We start from the raw sequence: 20453 nt of genomic DNA on the forward strand, positions 1-20453 counted from the left end.
GGGCAGGAGGTTGTGTATTTATTTGCTGCTGCCAAAATCTGATTTTTAAATTTTTATCTTATTTTTCATTTTGTTAGGTTTTGAAAAGGGAGATTCTATAATCTAAATCAGGATTTCTTAACCTTTGCACAAATGACATTTTGGGCTAGATGATTCTTTGTTGTAGGAGACTGTCTTGTGCATTGTAGGATGTTTAATAGCATTCCTGGTTTCTACCCACTACATGCCAGTAGCAGTACCCTAGAAAAGACAACTAAAAATATCTCCAGACATTGCCAAATGTTCCCTGGGGGAGAAAAATCACTCTGGTTTGAGAACCACTGACTAACTTCATTCTCTCATCTCTTCTTCTCCTAAACTCCTGCATCTAAATTTGAAATAGTTCTTTCTTGTGTAGCCTGGTAAGTATTATACCACAGATACCCATCCGATTTTTATTAAAAGCTCTAATATAGGGGTGGGCAAACCACAATGGGTTCTTAAACTGGACCGGAGGGCCGGAACAAAAGCATGGATGGAGTGTTTGTGTGAACTAATATAAATTCAAAGTAAACATCATTACATAAAAGGGTACGGTCTTTTTTTTTTTTAGTTTTATTCATTTCAAACGGGCCGGATCTGGCCTGCGGGCCGTAGTTTGCCCACGGCTGCGAGTCTAATACATTCTTGTAGTTCAACTTAACACTAGGGAGAGCCTAACTATCGAGGACTTATAAGCTATCTGAATAGAAATTAGTGAATTTTTTAAAAATGAAGATGATTTATGTATAATGTTAGGAATTATACTAAGTTGAAAAAATTAATACTTTTTTATGATTTATTGTTTGGAGTAGTGATACTCACAATAGACTTACTTTTTTCCCCCTCATTAATTAAAATCATGTTGTTAGCCAAGTAAGTGAAGAAAATTTGTATTGGCAATTCAGTTGTTTCCCATTTAGGAGACTGACATTCTCCAGTTCTAAGCTAAATAATTGTCATGGTAAAGTAATTTCCTTGAAAGGGACAGACATTGATTCAGCCCCTGTTACTCACAAATCCTATTTCAGTCAAATTGGAAAACTATTAAGTTTTTGGGGAAAAAATCAATAGGTATCAGGAAACCATTAGATCTTGGGGCCCTTGCTATATCTTGCATGAGTAATCATTGTAAACAGCTGACAGGTATTTCATTGTTGACACAGAGTGATGCTTGGGGGACCACATCTCGTCAGGGTAGGTGGACAGTTTTAGACATTGGAACAAGTTCGGTTATCCTTGTTTTCCCCCAGTACTCATTCTTTTAGACAGCCCTGTCACTAACTGGACCTGTGATGCTTTGAAAGATCAAATACTTTCTTTGCTGTCAATTTTCTTTTTCTTGTGTTGTGGCAAACTAATCAGGGTGTGTGGATTGGTACTGAACCAGTTTCTGTTAAAAACAAGTTTTAATTTCTTATTTAGAAATTATTTTTCCTCAAACCCAGATTTTATATCAGTATTAAATAAATAGTGTAAGGATTTCTTGTTGTTCTTTTTCTTCTATGGAACTTACAAATATTGTTTTTTTGACAAGTGATTTAGGAATTATCTATGTTTTCTTTTGCTTTCCTTTAGAGATATAATTTAGTATTTTTGAACTGTATGATTATTATTTTCAGGAGAGACAAAATAAAAATACGTTCTTTGTGCACACAGCCATATTGCTCAAATTATTTGATAATATCTGTTGGTAAATTATTATATCATTGCTAGAAGCTTGGTGTTGGGTTTATTATTTGATAAAAGTTGGTCTATTGTTTTTTAAGATACTAGTAAAGGGAGAGGGGAAGAAATGGATATAGATAGTAAAAGGTTCTATCACTATAATTCCCATAAGATTGGAAACCCATATTTAATTTGTGTATGTGTTTGCCCGCTTATTTTGTTGGGGCAAATTAAAACATTACAGATAGAATTGTGTTTCTCAGTGTGGAGAAATATTTTTAGTTGATGACTATTTATATTTTCAGGTGCTGTAGCTTCTATGTTTTGGATTGATGATGAATTAGGGGTTGATATTTATCTTGATGGTAAGTTTAAATAAGAATTTTGTTTTGTTTTCAAGTAAAATATTGTATGGTTAAGATGATTTTTGTTCTTTCATGTTGTGATTTTAATTCCTTACATTCTTACTCTTTTTAAACTTGTTTAGTTTGATGATGAAGAAAGTCTTTGTTCATACAAATTCTAATGCCCCAGACAATGGTAGAATTAGATGTCAGATATTTTGTTTATTTTTTATTTCATTTTATTTTTTTGGATGTCAGATCTTAATCTCAACTCCCAATTTAGTGCTTCGACTAAGAGTTTCCTTTCAAAATACTAGGTTGATTTCCTATATCCTCTGTTGTTTGATTTATGTCTTATTATGTGTTGTCTGCCTCTCCTCTGTTGTGTCCTACCCCTTTCCCCACATCTCTTCACCTTTTTTTAAACCAGGTCTTTCATAGACTAAGCGGTGAAATCATTTAAGAATCATTGAAGCTAGACCCTGTTATTTGGCTCTAATATTTGTGGCATACAGCTGGTTGAATTATTTAGGCATCAACAAATTCATTCTACTGTTATCCTATGAAAAAGTTATCTAGCATATAAATTCAGAGATTGTCAAACTAACTGATCATTTGGAGATTTAGGCTCATATTATGTATAACATTTGTGTGAGTTAGATTTAGTGAGAGATTATAGGGGTAAGATATCCTAAGACATCTCAGGTTTATTAAACAATAATTTAAATGTTAAGATTCTCAAATTTGATTATGTGAAAATAAACTAGAAATAACCTGTCTTGTATAATTTGTTACATTTTACTTTATATGATGAAATTAAAATTTGTCTCATAATATTTTGGATTATAAGCTAAAAAGCTTGTTTATTTAATTTAAAAATTTTATTTATTTTATATTCTGTCTAATACCTTAAAATAGTGCTGGAGACTCAGTACACATTTGAAAATGCATGCACTTATTAATGGAATTGAATTAAATTGCAGCCTTGGCAAGAGAAAAATATACTTTATTGAGTCACATTTATATGCTGAAATAGATTAGTTTTAATTTTTATTCTCAAGTATAAAGGTGATTAAATGATTTATTCTTTATAGGTATCATAACTGTTGTGGACTCAAAATATGGATTAAAAGTAAGTTGAAAGGTTGCTAGGAGTTGCTAATTATTTGTTAAGAGCTGGGTATGTGGGCATTGATTATATTATTTTCTCTGCATTTGTGTCTGTTTGAAAATTTCCTTGACAAAATCTTTTTTATTTTTAAGTATCCCAAACAATAGATAAAATTTGTGTGTTTTTAAATTATTATTTTGTGCTTTTGAATTAAATATTTTCTATTACTTTGGCTTGATGTGATAAAAGTTGGAGGTATAATATTTTGTAATAAGGATATTACAGGATAAAGTTTGGGTGTGTATAACTCCTCAGTAGGGTTCAACCCCAATGTTGATAAGTTTTTCTGATTGATAGAGGAAACTGAGCTTGATAAAGCATATGAGAGCTTATTTTTCTTGTTAAACTGCAATGCTGTAGGTAATTGAGCTTTAAAAAACAATACTGCTTCACCCTATTTTCAAGAAACCAGGATTTATACATAGTTTTAGTGAAGAGCAGCTCTTCATTAAAAGGCATCCTCCTCTGAATGTTTTTGGTACCACCAAGGTCCTCAGATGCACGTTAATGGGCTTCAATTTATAAAACGCACTTAGCAAGATTTTAAAAAGTAATCTTTGTAATACTTTAAGCAATTTAAAAAAAGGCAAAAAAAAATTTTTTTCATGTAGTCTATCAAAATGTAAAAAAAAAAAAAAAAAGATTTTAAAAAGTATGTTGTTACATAAAGTAAAATCATGTTTCTCAACCTTCCAAGTGAAAGAAGAGAATAAAGTTATTCTCCATCTCACAGTTCCAATCTGGGGATATGGATAGTGCCCAGTATAATAATTTTTTAAAAGTTTAAATTTAACGTTTAACAATTTATGTCTGTTTTCTGTATTCTGTCCTACAATATATCTAAACATGTTAATTTGAAAAATTTGTTTTTCTTCCAAACCTTTATTAAAATGATGCTCTAGAAATCTATGGCAGTCTTATCAAATGGTTATCAATACCCTTTCTCTGGCTCTTCAATTCCCTCAGGGGTAGAGCACCCTAATTTGAGAAGTTTGGGAGATAATTCCTTTTTAGATTTTTAAGTCCAAATTTATTAATAATAGTCCTAAGAATCAAAGTAAGATCCCAGATATTACAGTTTTACTCAGAAAAATTCTGACTGTTCTGGAATCTAACATTTCTAGCAAAACGTTGATGAAGAAATAAAAAAAAAAAGCCAACCCTCAAATTCTTCATTCTGAATGATTATTTCTGGCATGTTTAAATTCATTTCCTATATAAATTTTTAGCCAAATTTGGGATTTTATGGGATAGATAGCAGTTAACATTTAATTGTTTTATTGATAGACTTAAAGTGCCATACCTAAAGTCAAACTCTTTATGTATTTATGATTATAAGAATAATTTTATGTGTATATTTGGATATGGAGAGGAGTTAAGTAGAATCTATTATCGGTGTGATGGAGGCCAGAAAATCAAAGCAGCATTCTGAATAATGCAAACACAGTAAACGTTTAACCCCCTGCCACCTTGATAAAACCTCTTAAATTATTAAATCAATATACCTACATAAAACTGACATACTGTCAGGATAATGGAAACTTTAGATTTTCTAAGTCAGATGCCAGATAAATAACTTTTCCTTTATATAAAGAATTTGCCAACTTGTCCAATTCCTCGGGTTGCAAAGCTTGACCTCAGTAGCTGCTTGTGATTCAGAGAATTCTGAAGCAGTACAAGTAATGACACTTGGATAATGGGCAGCAATTTAAGGGTGTCATGCTTCACAGAGCCAGCCCATCACAAGTAAAGCTGAAAAATGGTACCCTGTGGCCAGCCAGCCAAATTGAAACTGAAGTGGTAATTGATATCATGGGCTATCACCCTAATGGGATTGTCACCCATTGATCTGAAATATTCATTTTTTAATCATGGGCAAAGAATTGGACAACTTCAATGACAGCTCTCTATTCTTAGGACTTGACACCGAGGCTACTGACATTGTTCTTTTCAGTTCTACAAATGTGACAGCATTTAATGCAATAAAATCAATGAATGAAGTTACAGAGAAAAGGTCAAGGAAGAGGTTTCTTGTTGGTTCTTTTGTCATATTGCACAAGCTGTTGAAACAATTCAGACAGAAAACAGTTTGGCTTGGAAAAGACCAGCAAAATAAGTAGACTGACATTATGCAATATCGTTTTTTAAAAGCTAAAATAGTGTTAGATTTATAACCGATCCATTGGAAAGAAATGCCTGCTGCTTTTTTTTTTTTTTTAATGTCATCTGACATCTTTGACACTAGATTTATTTCCACTTTGGTCAACAACAGTGTTTTCTTTCCTTTTTTTTAAATTTAAAAAATGCAGCTTGTTTCTATTTCTGCAGAAAAGGATACCCTTACTGAAGTTGTGCCTACAATGGTGTTATTTAAAAGGGTTCCTTTCTTATGGTATTTTAAGTTATAGGGTTGAACCTTAATCTTTTGGATATGTTGGATTAATTAGCACCAAAATTATTTTTTGTCTTTTTTGAAATATAAGCAAAAGCCACAGTCTTTAAGCAGAGATGAGGATTCCTTTGGGGAGGTATATATATGTGTGTGTGTGTGTGTGTGTGTGTGGGTGTGTGTGTGTGTGTGTGTGTATATTTTTGCTAAAAAATTTTTTCTTCCTTGCCTGTACAGTAGAATAGAATGTCAAAATGTCCATTTTTTAAACCTTATAAATGGAAGTCATTTGACTTAATGGTGTATAAGCAGATATTAGAGAATGTCCTTTTGAATAGCAGACATTGGTTTTAGTCATTTTCTAGAGTTGTCTTGGGGAGGTGGGAGGTTGCATAAGGGAAATGTTAGGCTGATATACAGAGAAAATAAATGTTAGTGTGCATTTATTATTTCTTTATGTTTGTATAGCCTTCATATGTGCATAGAACAGGGTATTTATCTCTTCGGCTAAAATATGATTATTACATGTCATATTCTTAACAGAGTTGTATGTGTTGGCAGATTTTTATTTTGGAGAGATGTGGTTTTTTTTTAATGTTTTTATTGATTTCAAAGAGAGGGAGGGAGAGAGGTAGAAATATTGATTGGCTGCCTCCTGCATGCCCCCTCACTGGGGAATAAGCCCGTAACCCTGGGCATGTGCCCTGACCAGGAATCCAATGGGTGACCTCTTGGTGCATGGACAACCCACAGTACACGGAACCCACTGGCTGGGCTATTTTGGAGAGTTGTAGCCTTTTTATATGTGATACTTCTGGACTGCCTAGAGGTAGTAAAATAAATATAGCTTTGAGTGAGGATTTCTAATTTTCTTGAGAAGTAAATGCATTAAAAACAAGAGTTACTTTGTGAAACTACTATTAATTCTGTTTAGGTCTGAAATTCAAAACTGGTTTCTAATTTTCTTGCCAAATCTTTTTTATACTACACCAGCTCACAGCCAATAGCCCCAAATTTATATGTAAACAAAGCCTCCAAAAGGTCAACAATCTGATGTTTTCAAAAATAATTTAAAAGAACTTAAGTATTACAGGATCATTCAGGAACGGATGACTTGCTAAAAATACATCTTTACTGAATAGATTTACTACTGAATAGAAAGGGATTTGTTGCTTCATGTTATATAAAATTTTTCAAATAACATTCATGTACCTGTCAACAAATAGAGGGTGTTAATTAGAATTCATTTAACAGATACTTGTTAAGCCTGGATGTGAGGTTCTCTTTCCAGGATGGTAATAGCCTTATTCTCTAGAGGACACAATGATAGGATTTGTTAGAGCCTCAGGGCAAGAATAATTGTCAAAAATAGTAAACTTGGTCTTTTGGCAAGGAACAATTTTTGCTACAATATTCTTCAAGTTCTATGACTTCCATGATTTGAATGGGCCTGCAGTTAAATTTATAGCGTTGTACCTAAAGTGAAAATCAGTACATCATTACTGTAGTTTTAGTTTAGTCTTATTTCCTCCAAAATAGAATTTGGCAAACTTTTAGAAGAAAAACACTTTTCTCTATAGACTTAACCAATACTGTTAAATAAAATTATTAATAGTTTGCTCTTAGGTTTCAAACTATTCAAATATCTTAATGATCTGCCTCTCCATGAATTGTGAAACTGGTTTGATGAAATAATTTTTTTAGAAAATGTGCTGCCAGAGCAAAGATGGTGAAGTAATTTTGAATGTAATTTTTAGGTCATCTTTATGTATATATTCTTATGTGATTATTAACATACTAGAGGCCTGATGCACAAAATTTGTGCAGGGGGCTCAGCCCTCGTAGCCGCAGCAGCTTGCCTTGGCCCTCACATCTCGGGCTTCATCCCGAAGGTTGTCAGGAAGGTCATTCGGCTGTCCAGTCTAATTAGCATATTAAGCTTTTATTATTATAGATAGATGTGTATGCAAGACTGATTTAATAAGACAAAAAGCTTTCACAAAGATTTAAAAATAATGTTCATTTTACTTCTATTATAAATTTTAGTAATTTTTACTTCATTTCCAATTTTAGTAAAATAGACCTATAATAATGTGTTCTGTGATGGTTATGGCATTAGATTTAGTTTCTTCTTTTATGAAATGAGGAGAATAGCCTTTTCCCATAATTGTTATGAAGACTAAATGAGATAATATGTGTAAAAGGATTTAATAATTGTGAAGTTTGATTCAAATATGAAGAATATTAATCTAATTGCCTCTAATCTCAGTAGGCAGCTTTTGAGAGTTAAGATAATGAAGGTGAAACATTTTTTCAGAGGAACCTTATGGCATTGATAACATTGGGGATATAAATAGGATTATGGAAAAATGATAACTGCCTCCAGAGAGATGAGCACTACCTTGTGGACCTCTAAGTTAATGTCAAAATATTATTTTGGAGCTAGCGTGACTCTGGAAAACTCAGCAAAATAAACAGTTGCACGGAGAGGCCAGATCACTCAAGTGTTTCTAAATGATAAACTGTTTTTATGCTAGAATTAGGGCTGGGCCCTTCTCTCAGCACATTTGTTTCTAGGGTATATGAAGGGCCCAGTACTGAGTTAATATAATGTACCATTCTGGGGTGGGGAGTGGGGCTATTTTGTTATTAGTATTCTGTCAACTGGGTTCTTTAACTTGAATTTATGTATATCTGTTTTACAGAGAACACATATATTCATAATGATGAAGATATTTGCTAAAGATCCTGATAAATCTTCTGAAGTGTAGTTTTTTAAGGGAAGTATATTAGGCCTTAACAAATTCTATTATTATGTCCTCTAGAGTGGACAGGAATGGAGGGAAAGTATATTAGATGTGTTTAAAGTACAATTTCAATGATTATCTTTTAAAATAAGTAGTAATGGATATTTAGAACAAGAACAACTTTATAAAAAGGGAAATGCCTAAAACCTGAACTATAATGTTCTATGTTTTTATGACTTTATTTAAATATGGAGGGTATTCCTTTTAAGAAGAGATGTCAGGGGATACAATTTAATCTCCCCTCCCCCCCCAGAAAAAACACCCTACTGGTTCACAGTAGGAACAAAAATTACCAATGGAGAAGAACTAATTTGTATATTCAGTAATAGAGCTTGTTAAAGTCTTTGTCAGAGGTGAAAAAGGAGAATAAAATCCTTTGTGTTAACATTAGGTTTTGTTACACTACAGTAACTTTTTTCAAACTTTGTTTTTGTTCAGCATTTAACAGAAGAAAAACCTGATGGCCTTATCAATGAAGCTTCTAGGTATTCATATTTAAAGTATATATTGATTACTGGCTAATTGGAAAGAGAAAATTATGAATGTGAAAACCAAAAACAAATATAAAAACATAAGTCAAGGAATTTATTATCTTTTTTTTCCTGTGGTTGAGTTATTGTTACTTATAATAGTCTGATAACTAAACTTTTGTTTAAAATTTTTTTATTATAGCATAAAGTTAGTACTGGGCATAGGAGTTCTTAATGAGGAGTTTGGGAACCGTTAACATTTAAAAAATATTTTCTTTTAAAAATATTTTCTTATTCTTATACCATTTCTTTGGGATTGAAAGTGATTATAAAAAAGTTGGCTCACTTCAGAACAACAGAGGAACCAATATGGATGTGGTTTAATCTGGCATTTAGAACATTTTTTGTTTAAATACCTTTATGCTTCTAATTGGTTTGTCTTTAGACTTAAAATATTTAAATTAGTTTGCCTACTCTAAGCATATTCTCACTAATAGGAAAAAGATTTTTGGATAAGTGACAGTCACTAATTATGCTGCTGGGTTTAAGAATGGGCTCCCTTGAGGTTTGCTATGGATGATCCAGACATAAATAATGAAGACTGCAAGCAAGCGATTGATTCCCTATCGTTTTGGAGTGTGGTACTCTGTTGTTTTGTAATCCTGCCTAAGCATTCATTTGGTATATACTTATAATTCAAATTAGACTGAACTTAAATGTTTTTATAACTTTTTCCTTTATTAAATTATCTTTATTATAGAAAATGTAAATAAACCAACTAGAAAATAGCAAATATTATAAAAGCCAAAATAAAATTAAACATAAAAGACCTCCAATTTAAAGATTGCACCTGCTTATATTTTGAAATGTGCACATTCATGTAAAATTTACTTAAACAAAAAAAAGGGATTGTGATATCCATGCTATTGAAACCTGCTCTTTTCATGAATTAAAATTAATTTCTTTTTGAGAATTTGATTGTGTTATTTATTAGCTATACTTCCAGGTAGCACAAAACTAGAGTAGGAACAGATAGTCTCATGATTAAAATTTCCTGAGGAGTTGAAAATTTAAAGACTCCTCAGCTTTACTATTCCTGTTAGTAGAATATATAACTTCTGTTACAGTAAGGTATTTTCTTACTTGGCTTTCTGTTAACTGGATTCTTTAACTTGAACTTATGTATATCTGTTTTACAAAAAAATATAGTTCATAGTGATGAAATAGATATTTGTTAGAGATCCTGATAAACCTTCTGAAGTGTAGTTTTTTAAAATACTGTTTAATGTTAAAAAAAACTTAATTCACTGTATTTCTTTGAAAATTATGTTAACTATTACATGGAATATTTTAGTAAGTAAACTGTCTTTATTTTTGCCATATTGGAAATCTGAATTTTATGCATTTCTTTACAAAGGAAATCATGAGTTGATAATCATCCTAATTGTAAATCATCCTTGATTGTAGACTTTTGAGGCTTGTTCTAGAGTAGCAAGTGAAAGTACTTAGTAAATATTTTTAATGAATAATGTGAAATCTGAATTTATATAGTAATGAATATAATTTATTCTTACTATCTGAAGAATAGGTTAGGAGTAAATTGAATTACTATAGAGAGTACTATATAGTTTTTAACTGATAATTGATCTGAAGGAGATGTTTCTATTTATTTTTAATTTCTTAACATTTTTGTTTTGACATCTGTTCTTATTTGCTAATTTAGGCAAGTTGCTCTGGCAGATATCATCCTCATCAACAAAACAGACTTGGTCTCAGAAGAGGATTTAAACAAATTAAGAACAACTATTAGGTACAAAATTATAAGTGTTAAGTACCTACCAATTCTAAGTGTACTACACAAAATATTTTTACCATGTACCCTTAGAGAATCACATGTATTGTTATCGACTGACTGTTATATAAGTAGTACTATATGAAATTATTCCCCATTGCTTACAGAGCATGGCTCAAAGTTCATAGACTGATATTCAGAGTCTTCTGACTTCATCCTCCTTTTCCTGTCTTCTCTTTGACTTTTTCCTTACATGAAGTTCTCTGTATCCAGGATGATTATTTACTTATTTTCTCATGTGTCTTGTGAAATCCTTTTATTAGTCATATTGTGTTCTCACTCTGCCAGTCCTTGAATTCCTTTATCTTCTCTGTTTTTCTTCTTCATTTTTCCCCCAGCAATTTTATTCATTCTCTAAAACCCCTCCCTTCCCCATCTTTTTCTTCCTCTCTCCTATGTGAAGTTTTCCCTGACTTGTGTGGTCTTACTTTTACCTGAACCTTCATTGATTTTGTCTTCCTTAACTGTCAACTGACCATACCTGTTTTCCAGCTTGTTTTAATGTCTGCAGTATCCATGGCCTACGCCAATCAATATAGGATAATATGAATGATACTCAAATATGTGTTAAATGATCCAACAGTAACTTGGACTTTTCAAGTGAGGTTAGAGTTTAGGGACTTTGAATTGTTTTATAAGACCTAAACTAATACATGCCACCTATAAATAAGACATTGACTAGCTTTTATTATTAGTCATCATTAGTGGACACAGTCTGCTGACATCAGATTTTGAATCTGTCAGTGCCAGTTCATATAGTATATGTTATGAATGGAATCAATGAAGCTAAGACTCATTAGGAGATTGCCTACAATGATAATGATTACAGAAGAAAAAAAATTAATGTTTTCCTCCATATTTGGTCTTATTTTAATAGTAATAGCTTCTCAGACTTTACTATGAAAAACTGTAATAATGTCTTCAAGTGGAGGGCAGATAATATTGCATAGTATTTAAGGTCATGGACTTTGGAATCTGCTTGGGTTTTAATCCTTGGTCTGTTTCTCACTGTATTATTTTTAAGTCTCGTCTGTAAAACAAGAGTAATACGTACCTCATAAGTTGGTTTGATTGGTATATGCGATAATGTTGGTGAACTTTGCACGGTGCCCAGCACATAGTGAGTTTGTTAACTCTTACCATTATCAGATTGTAGATTTTTTTCTTCATTTATATAGTAATTCCAAAGTACAGTGAGTAAAAAAATGAAATAGAAAGATGGTTGACAATTTTGAAAAGTCTAGAAAGATGAACCAGTAAATGAAGATTACTTCTTTTACCCCTTTTGACACTCATTTCCTAAATTTTGTTCTCTTCCCAAAATCCCATGCATCATTGTGATTGCTAGAAAAAAAGAACACAATCTATGTAGCAAACATTTTTGGATCTGAGATTATTACTACTGGGCTTTTCTATTTCCCTAATGACTAAGCTGGATCTGCAGGACTGACTGTTAGCCAGATAGTTGCCAGCCTGGACTGTACAGCTATACCAGAAAAGAATTTGGACAAAGCACATTAAGAAGTTAAAGACCCTTTTGGCTGTTTACCCTCCATGGTATATCAGACTTGCAACTGACTCAGAATTAGATTTGGGGAGTTGGAAGGTAAACATTTGAGAGGAAAGAGCCATCATTTTACAGAGTACATTCAAAAGAGAAGATTAAGAACTTGGTGAAATAGTGGAGAGACTTGCCTCAGAATCATTGTATGCGGGAGGCCTTACCCATAAGAACAAGCTTGAACAAATAGCAAATATCATCAGCAAGTAACACTAAAGGCAATGGAATTGATGATATAAAGATAACTAGATCAGGTGTACAGTATGTTGAAAAAGATTTAAGTATTTTTGGTGCCATGCAATGGGAGCCGTATTTTATTATCTTAGTATCAGAAAGGAAAGGATGGGTAGAGTTTCTACTCTGGGAATTGAAGAAGTTATTCTCAAAAACAGCGGTTCTCAACCTGTGGGTCGCGACCCCTTTGGTGGTCGAACGACCCTTTCACAGGGGTTGCCTAAGACCATCCTGCATATCAGATATTTACATTACGATTCATAACAGTAGCAACATTACAGTTATGAAGTAGCAACGAAAATAATTTTATGGTTGGGTCACAACATGAGGAACTGTATTTAAAGGGCCAGAAGGTTGAGAACCACTGCTCTAAAAGAACCTGGATGTATGACTTAGTGTTACTGTGAGTATTGAGGACAGGCTGGGGTCAAAGCCACTCAGAGGTAGGCTTTAATTCTAGCATGTGTATAGTCATTTCCACAAACTGTGCGTGGGGAATGTTGGGTATCAATAAAATGTTTTACTTATCTACTTATTTTAAGAACATTAGAATTACTGGTTATTTATGAATCACATTTTCTAAAGTGAAGGACCTTTTTATAAATCGCAAAGTAGCCCCTCGTTCTGTGAGTTGTGCAGTAAATTTTTGCATATCATGTTTTAATGTCTCAGTAGAATATACCTGACTTATTATTAGAAGGAAAATAATAATTAAACTATAAAATATGTAAGTTTTGTTTTTCTATATTTTGTTTTTTTCTAGTTACAGAAAAATTTGTATATGCTTACTTCATATTTTAGAAATAATGTGCCTTGTATGTTTTTTAAAAAACAACATTTTTTACCTTTTCTTCCTCATTTTTAAATTTATTTCAGATCAATAAATGGACTGGGAAAAATTTTGGAAACACAAAGATCAAGGTACTTGTAAAAAACTATTAGTGATATTAACAATAAATTTAGTTAATAATAAATATTAAGTAATTGATAAATATACTTGAATCTAATATAAGAAAAAAACTTGCGTATTTTTAAATTGATTTTTAGAGGGGGAGAGAGAAAGAGAATCATTGATCGTTTGCCTCCTGTACACTGCTGACTGGGGATTGAACCCACAATCTGGTTATGTGCCCTGACTGGGAATTGAACCCTGGACCCTTCAGTACATGGGATGGCAGCAACCAGCTGAGCCACACTGGCCAGGGCTCATGTGCATTTTTAAAACTAGGATCCAGAAATGTTGATTTGAATGTTCTTTATAAATTAGTTTGGCATATCTATTTATTTGCTTCTCCTTCTTGTAATTAAAACTGTAGAGCCATGATAACACCGTGCAACTGTGCTTTTGCTAATGAAGAGGAAAACGTAGGATATTCAGCTATTTATAAAAGTAACTAGTGTAGAAATCTGGAAAAAATATATATTATTAAGAATCTTATTTTATTTTGAGATATCTAAATAGCTTTTTTATTGTTAATCCTCACCTGAGGATATTTTTCCATTGACTTTTAGAGAGAGTGGAAGGGATGGATGGATAGGGAGGTAGAGAGAGAAAGAAAGGAAGAGAGGGAGATATCCATTTGAGAGAGATACTTCGATTGGTTGCCTCCCACAGGCGCCCCTGCCTGGGGTGGGGATCAAATCTGCAACCCACATACCTGCCCTTGACTGGAAATCGAACCCGAGACCCTTTGGTGGGCAGAACAATGCTCTAACCACAGAACAACACCAGCCAGGGCACTGTAATATTTTGAAACCTTCCTAGTGTTTCATGGTTGCAGAAATCATCTGTCATGTAAAAATACATGGAACCTTTAAGTTCCTGATATATTCCTTTTTTAAAAAAAATTTAATTTCCATTTCCTGTAGGTTCTTCTCTCTTTCCATTATGTTTATACAGATGTTCATTACTTTATAAAATTATGTGTTCTTAATATATTCCTAAAATGGATTTCTATAGATTGAACTCTTATTTTCCATTGCATGCTTACAGGGGTATTTCGGTAAGCTCATTTTTTTCAGCAAGAATAGCTCAGCAGCTGATAGACCCAGAAACATGCAGCCACAGCTCTGAGACTCACAGCTTGCAGTCTGTGCCACCTAGTTTTTAATTCAAAGATCTGTCCTTGAAAGTGCAGCAGACGCCTAAGTTGAGTGGCTCATCTGCTAGGGCAGAGATTAGAGGTGCTGACAGACTACCATAAATGTTAGGCAGTAACAGCAGCAGCTGCTTATATGCGTGTCAGCAGCTGGTGAATTAATTTTGTATGCATTCTCAGGAGCCACTGGTCTGCTGGCAGAGGTGGCAGAAGAATGCCCTGAGTGTAAGTTTTCTACAAGCATACACCAAATGTGCTCCCTGCATTTCAAATTCCATTGTAGAAAATGTCTGATAGCCTACCTAACTCATATTGTGAGCATTCTTCAGTATGTCTTCTTCCTATTGCATTTTACTGTTTCTTTTCTCCTTAATGTTTCTTTCTTTATAAAATGACAGACAACTATATAATGCTTAAGTAAGGTTTTAAAAATCATGTCCATATAAATACCTATAGTTCTGTTGTAATAGCATTTATTTGGTTCATATTTACAAACATCTTAAATCAGTTTTTTAAAGGCCTGTGGATTTATCTTGCTTAATTTTTTTAATGTTGGTTTTTATTTAGGATCTTTATTTTCCTGTATAAAGGTTTCATCTTGAATAGTTTATCATATAATGATTTTGGTGTTTATATACTTTTCTATCATTGTTCTGCTATATTATAGAATAGCAAACATGCAGTAATTAAATTTTGTTACTTCAAATGGATGAATGAACAGGGAGTAAATTCTCCTTTTTTTCTGTTTCTTCAGTGTCAGGTGTTTGCCAGTGTATCTGAGAATCTAGGGACTTTCTGAAGTAGCACTTCTTGTGTTGAGCATGATGTTGGGTTAGGATCCTTTTCAGTGAAGATCAGAACTCCATGGAAGAATTCTTACTAGTAGGTCAGGAATCTTATATCAAACTAGAGGCCCACTGCACGAGATCTGTGCACTTGGTGAGGAGGGTGTGTCCCTCAGCCCGGCCTGCGCCCTCTCACAGTCCAGGAGCCCTTGGGGTATGTCCAACTGACAGCTTAGGCCCGCTTTCTGGTAGGCCTAAGCCGGCAGGCAGTCAGACATCCTTAGCGCTGCTGCGGAGGCAGGAGAGGCTCCCACCACCGCCACTGCCCTCGCCAGCTGTGAGCCCAGCTTTTGGTTGAGTAGTGCTCCCCCTGTGGGAGCGCACTGACCACCAAGAGGCAGCTCCTGCATTGAGTGTCTGCCCCCTGGTGTCCAGTGTGTGTCATAGCGACCGGTCCTTCCACCGTTGAGTCAATTTGCATATTAGCCTTTTATTATATAGGATATTTCCCAAAATTCCTTGAGGCATTTTAGAAACTAGAGATTTGGTTTTTAACAAAACAGTTGAAATCACTCTGATGGAAGTTTTGTGTTACTGTGTGTGTATTTTTTTAATCCCTTAAGCATTTTGTGATAGACAAATGCTGACAGTAGTAAAACTGACCATAGTAAAGCTGCTATAAGCATGTGTAAGAAAAGCTTACCTAGAGAGTGTATAAGTTAAAGAATGACAACGATGTGTAGCATTGTTTTATTGGTGTGTCTTAAGTTGATTTTGAGGCAAATGGGATTCTAATGGACCACACCCGAATTTTAGAAGCTGGAGGGAAAGATTAGGAGTTCCATTCTTATCTTTTTTGGACTTTTTTTAAATCTTGGAGATATAAATGGACTGAACAGAGGAAAACCTAAATCCAATTTCTTAATAATAAGTTATTCTATTCAACAAACTATATATTGAGCATGCTACCAGTTGCTAGGCATTTTGTGGCATGTTAAGGGTTTAAGCAATGGGTAAGGCAAAAACTTGGTCTTCAGGGTGATCAGTCATTTGAGGAAGACAAAAGCAAACAAAAACCAATATATCATATTATTAATGTAACAGGAATATTAGATAACACAGGTTCCTGTAAGAACAGGAAGATAAAGAACAATTACTCAACTGTTCTTGATGAAGAGTCAGAAAATTTTGACTGAGAAGGTGATCATTGACCTGAGTCTTAAAAAATGAATAGGAGTTTTCCAGATGGACAAGAGTAGCAATGGCATTCTAGGCCAAAGGGAGTTTTTATATTTGAGACACCAGTGAATATTTCAAAATGACTAGAACATATGGTATTATGTTGCAGAGAGAAAAAGAGATAAGACTGAGGAGATAGAGAACTTACCACAAAGGTGGTGATACCACCTTTGCCATGATACATAGTTTTGATTTTCTCCTGTAGGCAGCAAGGAGCTAGTGAAGGAGTAAAAGCAGTATGACTCTTGGGAAATGGATTGAATATTTCACAGTTCTTCCAAGTCAGGAAATACGGGAAGGAAGGAGCAATTTGGGGGTAGGGTGATGTTAGCAGTGGGTTTAGTAAGGTGATTTAGTTCTTTAGGCTTTTGAGGTGCCACTGAGGAAAGCATTTGGAAATTTAATTCTAGAGTTCAGGGTATAGCTATTGGATGGTATTGATAATTCACAGATCTGGAATTGGCTGGTGGCCCCTGTTCATGATACTCACTGAACTTTGAAAAGATGACTATAGGCAGTATCCCTGGAGTAGCCTCTGAACTTCCCTGTCCACCTTGGACAGCCAGAGCTCTCTTCCTTGTCATTCTCCTTTCCCTGGTCTTAAGCTACTTAAAGTACTCTAGACAGAGGGAAAATTGAAAGTTCTTCATTGCTTAGGAACTCCTGGCATAGATAGTTCAAGAAATTAGGAGAAAAGATGAGCTTTCAAAGTTCTTTACTTCCCCCTTTGTGTTTGCTTTATTCTCTCATTTAGTTTTTACATGATGGTACTAGTCTTTATTTTTATTTTTTTAATATTAATATCTTGAAAAATATCTAATGTTTTTATCTTCAAAGGAGGAAATTAAATGCATTTGATGCCAGGGCAGTTAGCTTTCTAGTGAGTGAAATCATTTATTTTTCATGGCGATAATAGATTTGAAGAAAGTCTATGGTAACTTTTATCTGGAAGCTTAGACTTTTTCCTCTTTTACTCTCCATTGAGAATCTGGTGAGAATACAGTGAGAGACTTTGATATTTTATCATTCTCTATAGAATTTAACCTGTACAGATCTAGTGTTGATCCTATCTGTATTAGAAATGTCAAAAGAATCTGAGTACAAAGCAGAATTATCTCTAAATCTATGACATGTATTCTCAAGGACACAGTCTTAGTGAAACTAGTTTATTTAGAAGCTTGTGTTACAAAACTGACTTTTGGTATTCACACAATTGGCTTGAATTTTGATATTCACACAAATGGCATGTGTAAACTTTTTAAAACTTTAAAATTATTTCCTAAGGTAAAGATAATAAACTTGGGGGAAACTTCATTCATCGCCTGTCAGTATAAATATTTGCTCAGTTGTGATAGTGAAAAAGGGAATATGTTTAATGTTGAGGCTTTGATCACTTATATAAATTGATATTAAAAAATTTCTTTGCCCGGCCAGTGTGGGTCAGTGGTTGAGTGTCACCCTATGAACCAGGAGGTCACGGTTTGATGCCTGGTCGGGGCACATGCCCAGGTTGCAGGCTTGATCCCTTGTGGGGGGCATGCGGAAGGTTGCTGATCAATGATTCTCTGTCATCATTGATGTTTCTATCTCTCCCTCTCCCTTCCTCTCTAAAATCAATATTTAAAAAATTTCTTCGTGGAACATTTATTTTTTTGCTGGATCATTTTCCTAATTCTGCTCATCTAGAATATCTGGAATTTGAAATATTGTTTGTCTATTAACAGAGAACTTTGGTGTATTCTTCTTTTAATAAGATGAGAATTTGTCTGCCTTGTGCCAGGATAAGCATCCATAATCTAACAGAGAGTATTGCTGGCACAAGTATGAATATATGGCAGACTGTTGAGAATGAGCAAAGCAAACACAGCTGGTCAGTCAGTCCTACTAGTAAGTTAAAAGAGAAGGTTTAGTTTACATGTTTACGCATTTTTAAAAATCTTGACTTGGTTTGGTTTTCCTTGTGAAAAATGTAATAGATGTTTGGCAAGTTCCTGGAGTCTAATTTTGAAATTTAATTATATGGTTGTCATTTTCTTTACATTGTAGCTTTGATGATAGAGAAATCACCATCTTTAACTGTTTAATAGACTCATGTAAAAATTGGAACTCAATCACTAGTCTTCATAAATTTATGAGTTTAAGACAAAGCTAATGCTAATTTTGAAATGATCGTCTCTTCTGATTTAAATACTTGCTTTCATAATAAGGCTTACTTAATTACTACTAAATAATTCTAACATAATGTTTATGCAGATAGAACACTAACTAGGAAGTTTCAGTTTATATGCAACACCATTCTGAAGGAAATGAAATCAAACCACATTATTTGCATATAGATACGGGTCCTGAAGTGAATATTTCTAATACAGTGGTTGTTTGACTCCTCACATTCTTACAATATTACCTGTTATATATCATGGAAGGAGGGAGGTGGGGTAAAAGAAATATGAAAATTCTATTTGTTCCACTACTCTCATTTCATATTTTAAGTAATAAACTGCTGCTTTGAAAAGTTTCAGTTCTTTAACTGAAATTTATATATATGAATGGATTTTTAGGATTAAAAAGGTAACTGAAAATAAATTTAAAAAAAACTAATGCCTGGGGCTGGTGGTGGGACGGGCTAGAATGGGTTAATGGGGGGGGGGCATATGCAATACTTTAAACAATAAAAATCTAAACAATATTAAATAAATAAACAACAAACTAAAGAAACTATAGCTTATTGAAGCAATAACCAAGTAACCTGGGTCTTAGACCATTCAACCAATTTTTAAAATTTTATGTATTAAATCTATAAAAAGGTTATTTTTACAAGCTTTTTGTTTTTTGCCTGTCATTTTTGTTTTCCCAAAATACTATGATATACTGATAAATCTTTATGTCTACATTTTTGGCAAAACAGTCTTTGAGATTTTTTTTCTGGATGAATTGAATATATTTTATAGAATTTTACACTGTTACATTGGTTTTCTTTCTTTTAGAGTTGACCTCTCTAATGTGTTAGATCTTCATGCCTTTGACAGTCTCTCTGGAATAAGGTATGTTTCCTGTATTTTGGTCATTTTTATTATAATTTACCTGTTATTCCACAGTTACAGGTGTTACAGGAATGATTTACAGAGTTACACACTTGATTTAAGCTTCCTGTCATTCTTTGACATAAAAGACCGCTCCGAATGATTATGTTCTTGAAAGTTTTGTTAATTGGATATTTGGAAATCACAGTACATTTTTCTATAGAAGTTATAGTGTAAATGGTAGTTAACTTTAAGACTAATCATTAATATTTTTATACCAAATATATATAACATTTTCTTATGACAAAATGCATGAAATACATAGAAAATTTTAGCTTAGGATATTACCACAGATACTTTCTTTCCCCTCAGTGATGGATCAGTTTCCTGTGTCTTTCCCCAAAGGGAATCCTATCTAATAAAAGAGAAACATGGTAATTAGCTGTACAGCCGCTACCCTTCCCATTGGCTAATCAGGAAGATATGCAAATTAACTGCCAGCCAAGATGGTGGCTGGCAGCCAGGCAGCTTGAAGCGAAGAGGGAGGCTTGCTTGCTTCAGTGATGGAGGACTCCAATGTTCCCCGCCTGCCGCTGCCGGCCTCTGAGCTTGCAGTTTGAAACATTGTAACAAATATAGAAGCTAAACAAAACCCCAGTAACCTGTTTTCAGTCAGCCGGGATCTCAGAGCTGGAGTCGCAACAAAGTTTCAAATACAGAAGGTAAACAAAGGCCAGAAACCTGCTTTCAGCAGCCGAGCCTCAGAGAGAAAGCCGGCTCTCAGCTCCAGTGACAG

General features: G+C 33.7%; 1 protein-coding gene across 4 annotated transcripts in view; it reads left to right on the forward strand.

The window, feature by feature from the left end:
• The window catches only part of CBWD3 (COBW domain containing 3), a 45581-nt gene that overhangs the window by 14427 nt on the left and 10701 nt on the right, over positions 1–20453 (forward strand). For 3 of the 4 annotated variants that reach the window (XM_005881225.2, XM_014529199.1, XM_014529200.1), the window contains 6 exons: positions 1992–2051; positions 3125–3162; positions 8836–8882; positions 10591–10677; positions 13391–13435; positions 19622–19678. In XM_005881225.2, coding sequence (XP_005881287.1) covers positions 1992–2051; positions 3125–3162; positions 8836–8882; positions 10591–10677; positions 13391–13435; positions 19622–19678 — 334 coding nt within the window. The remainder of the gene's footprint in view (positions 1–1991; positions 2052–3124; positions 3163–8835; positions 8883–10590; positions 10678–13390; positions 13436–19621; positions 19679–20453) is intronic. The other variant, XM_014529198.1, reaches the window with a different exon arrangement.

The sequence above is a fragment of the Myotis brandtii genome, unplaced genomic scaffold (assembly GCF_000412655.1).
Source record: "Myotis brandtii unplaced genomic scaffold, ASM41265v1 scaffold672, whole genome shotgun sequence".
Taxonomy (NCBI): domain Eukaryota; kingdom Metazoa; phylum Chordata; class Mammalia; order Chiroptera; family Vespertilionidae; genus Myotis; species Myotis brandtii.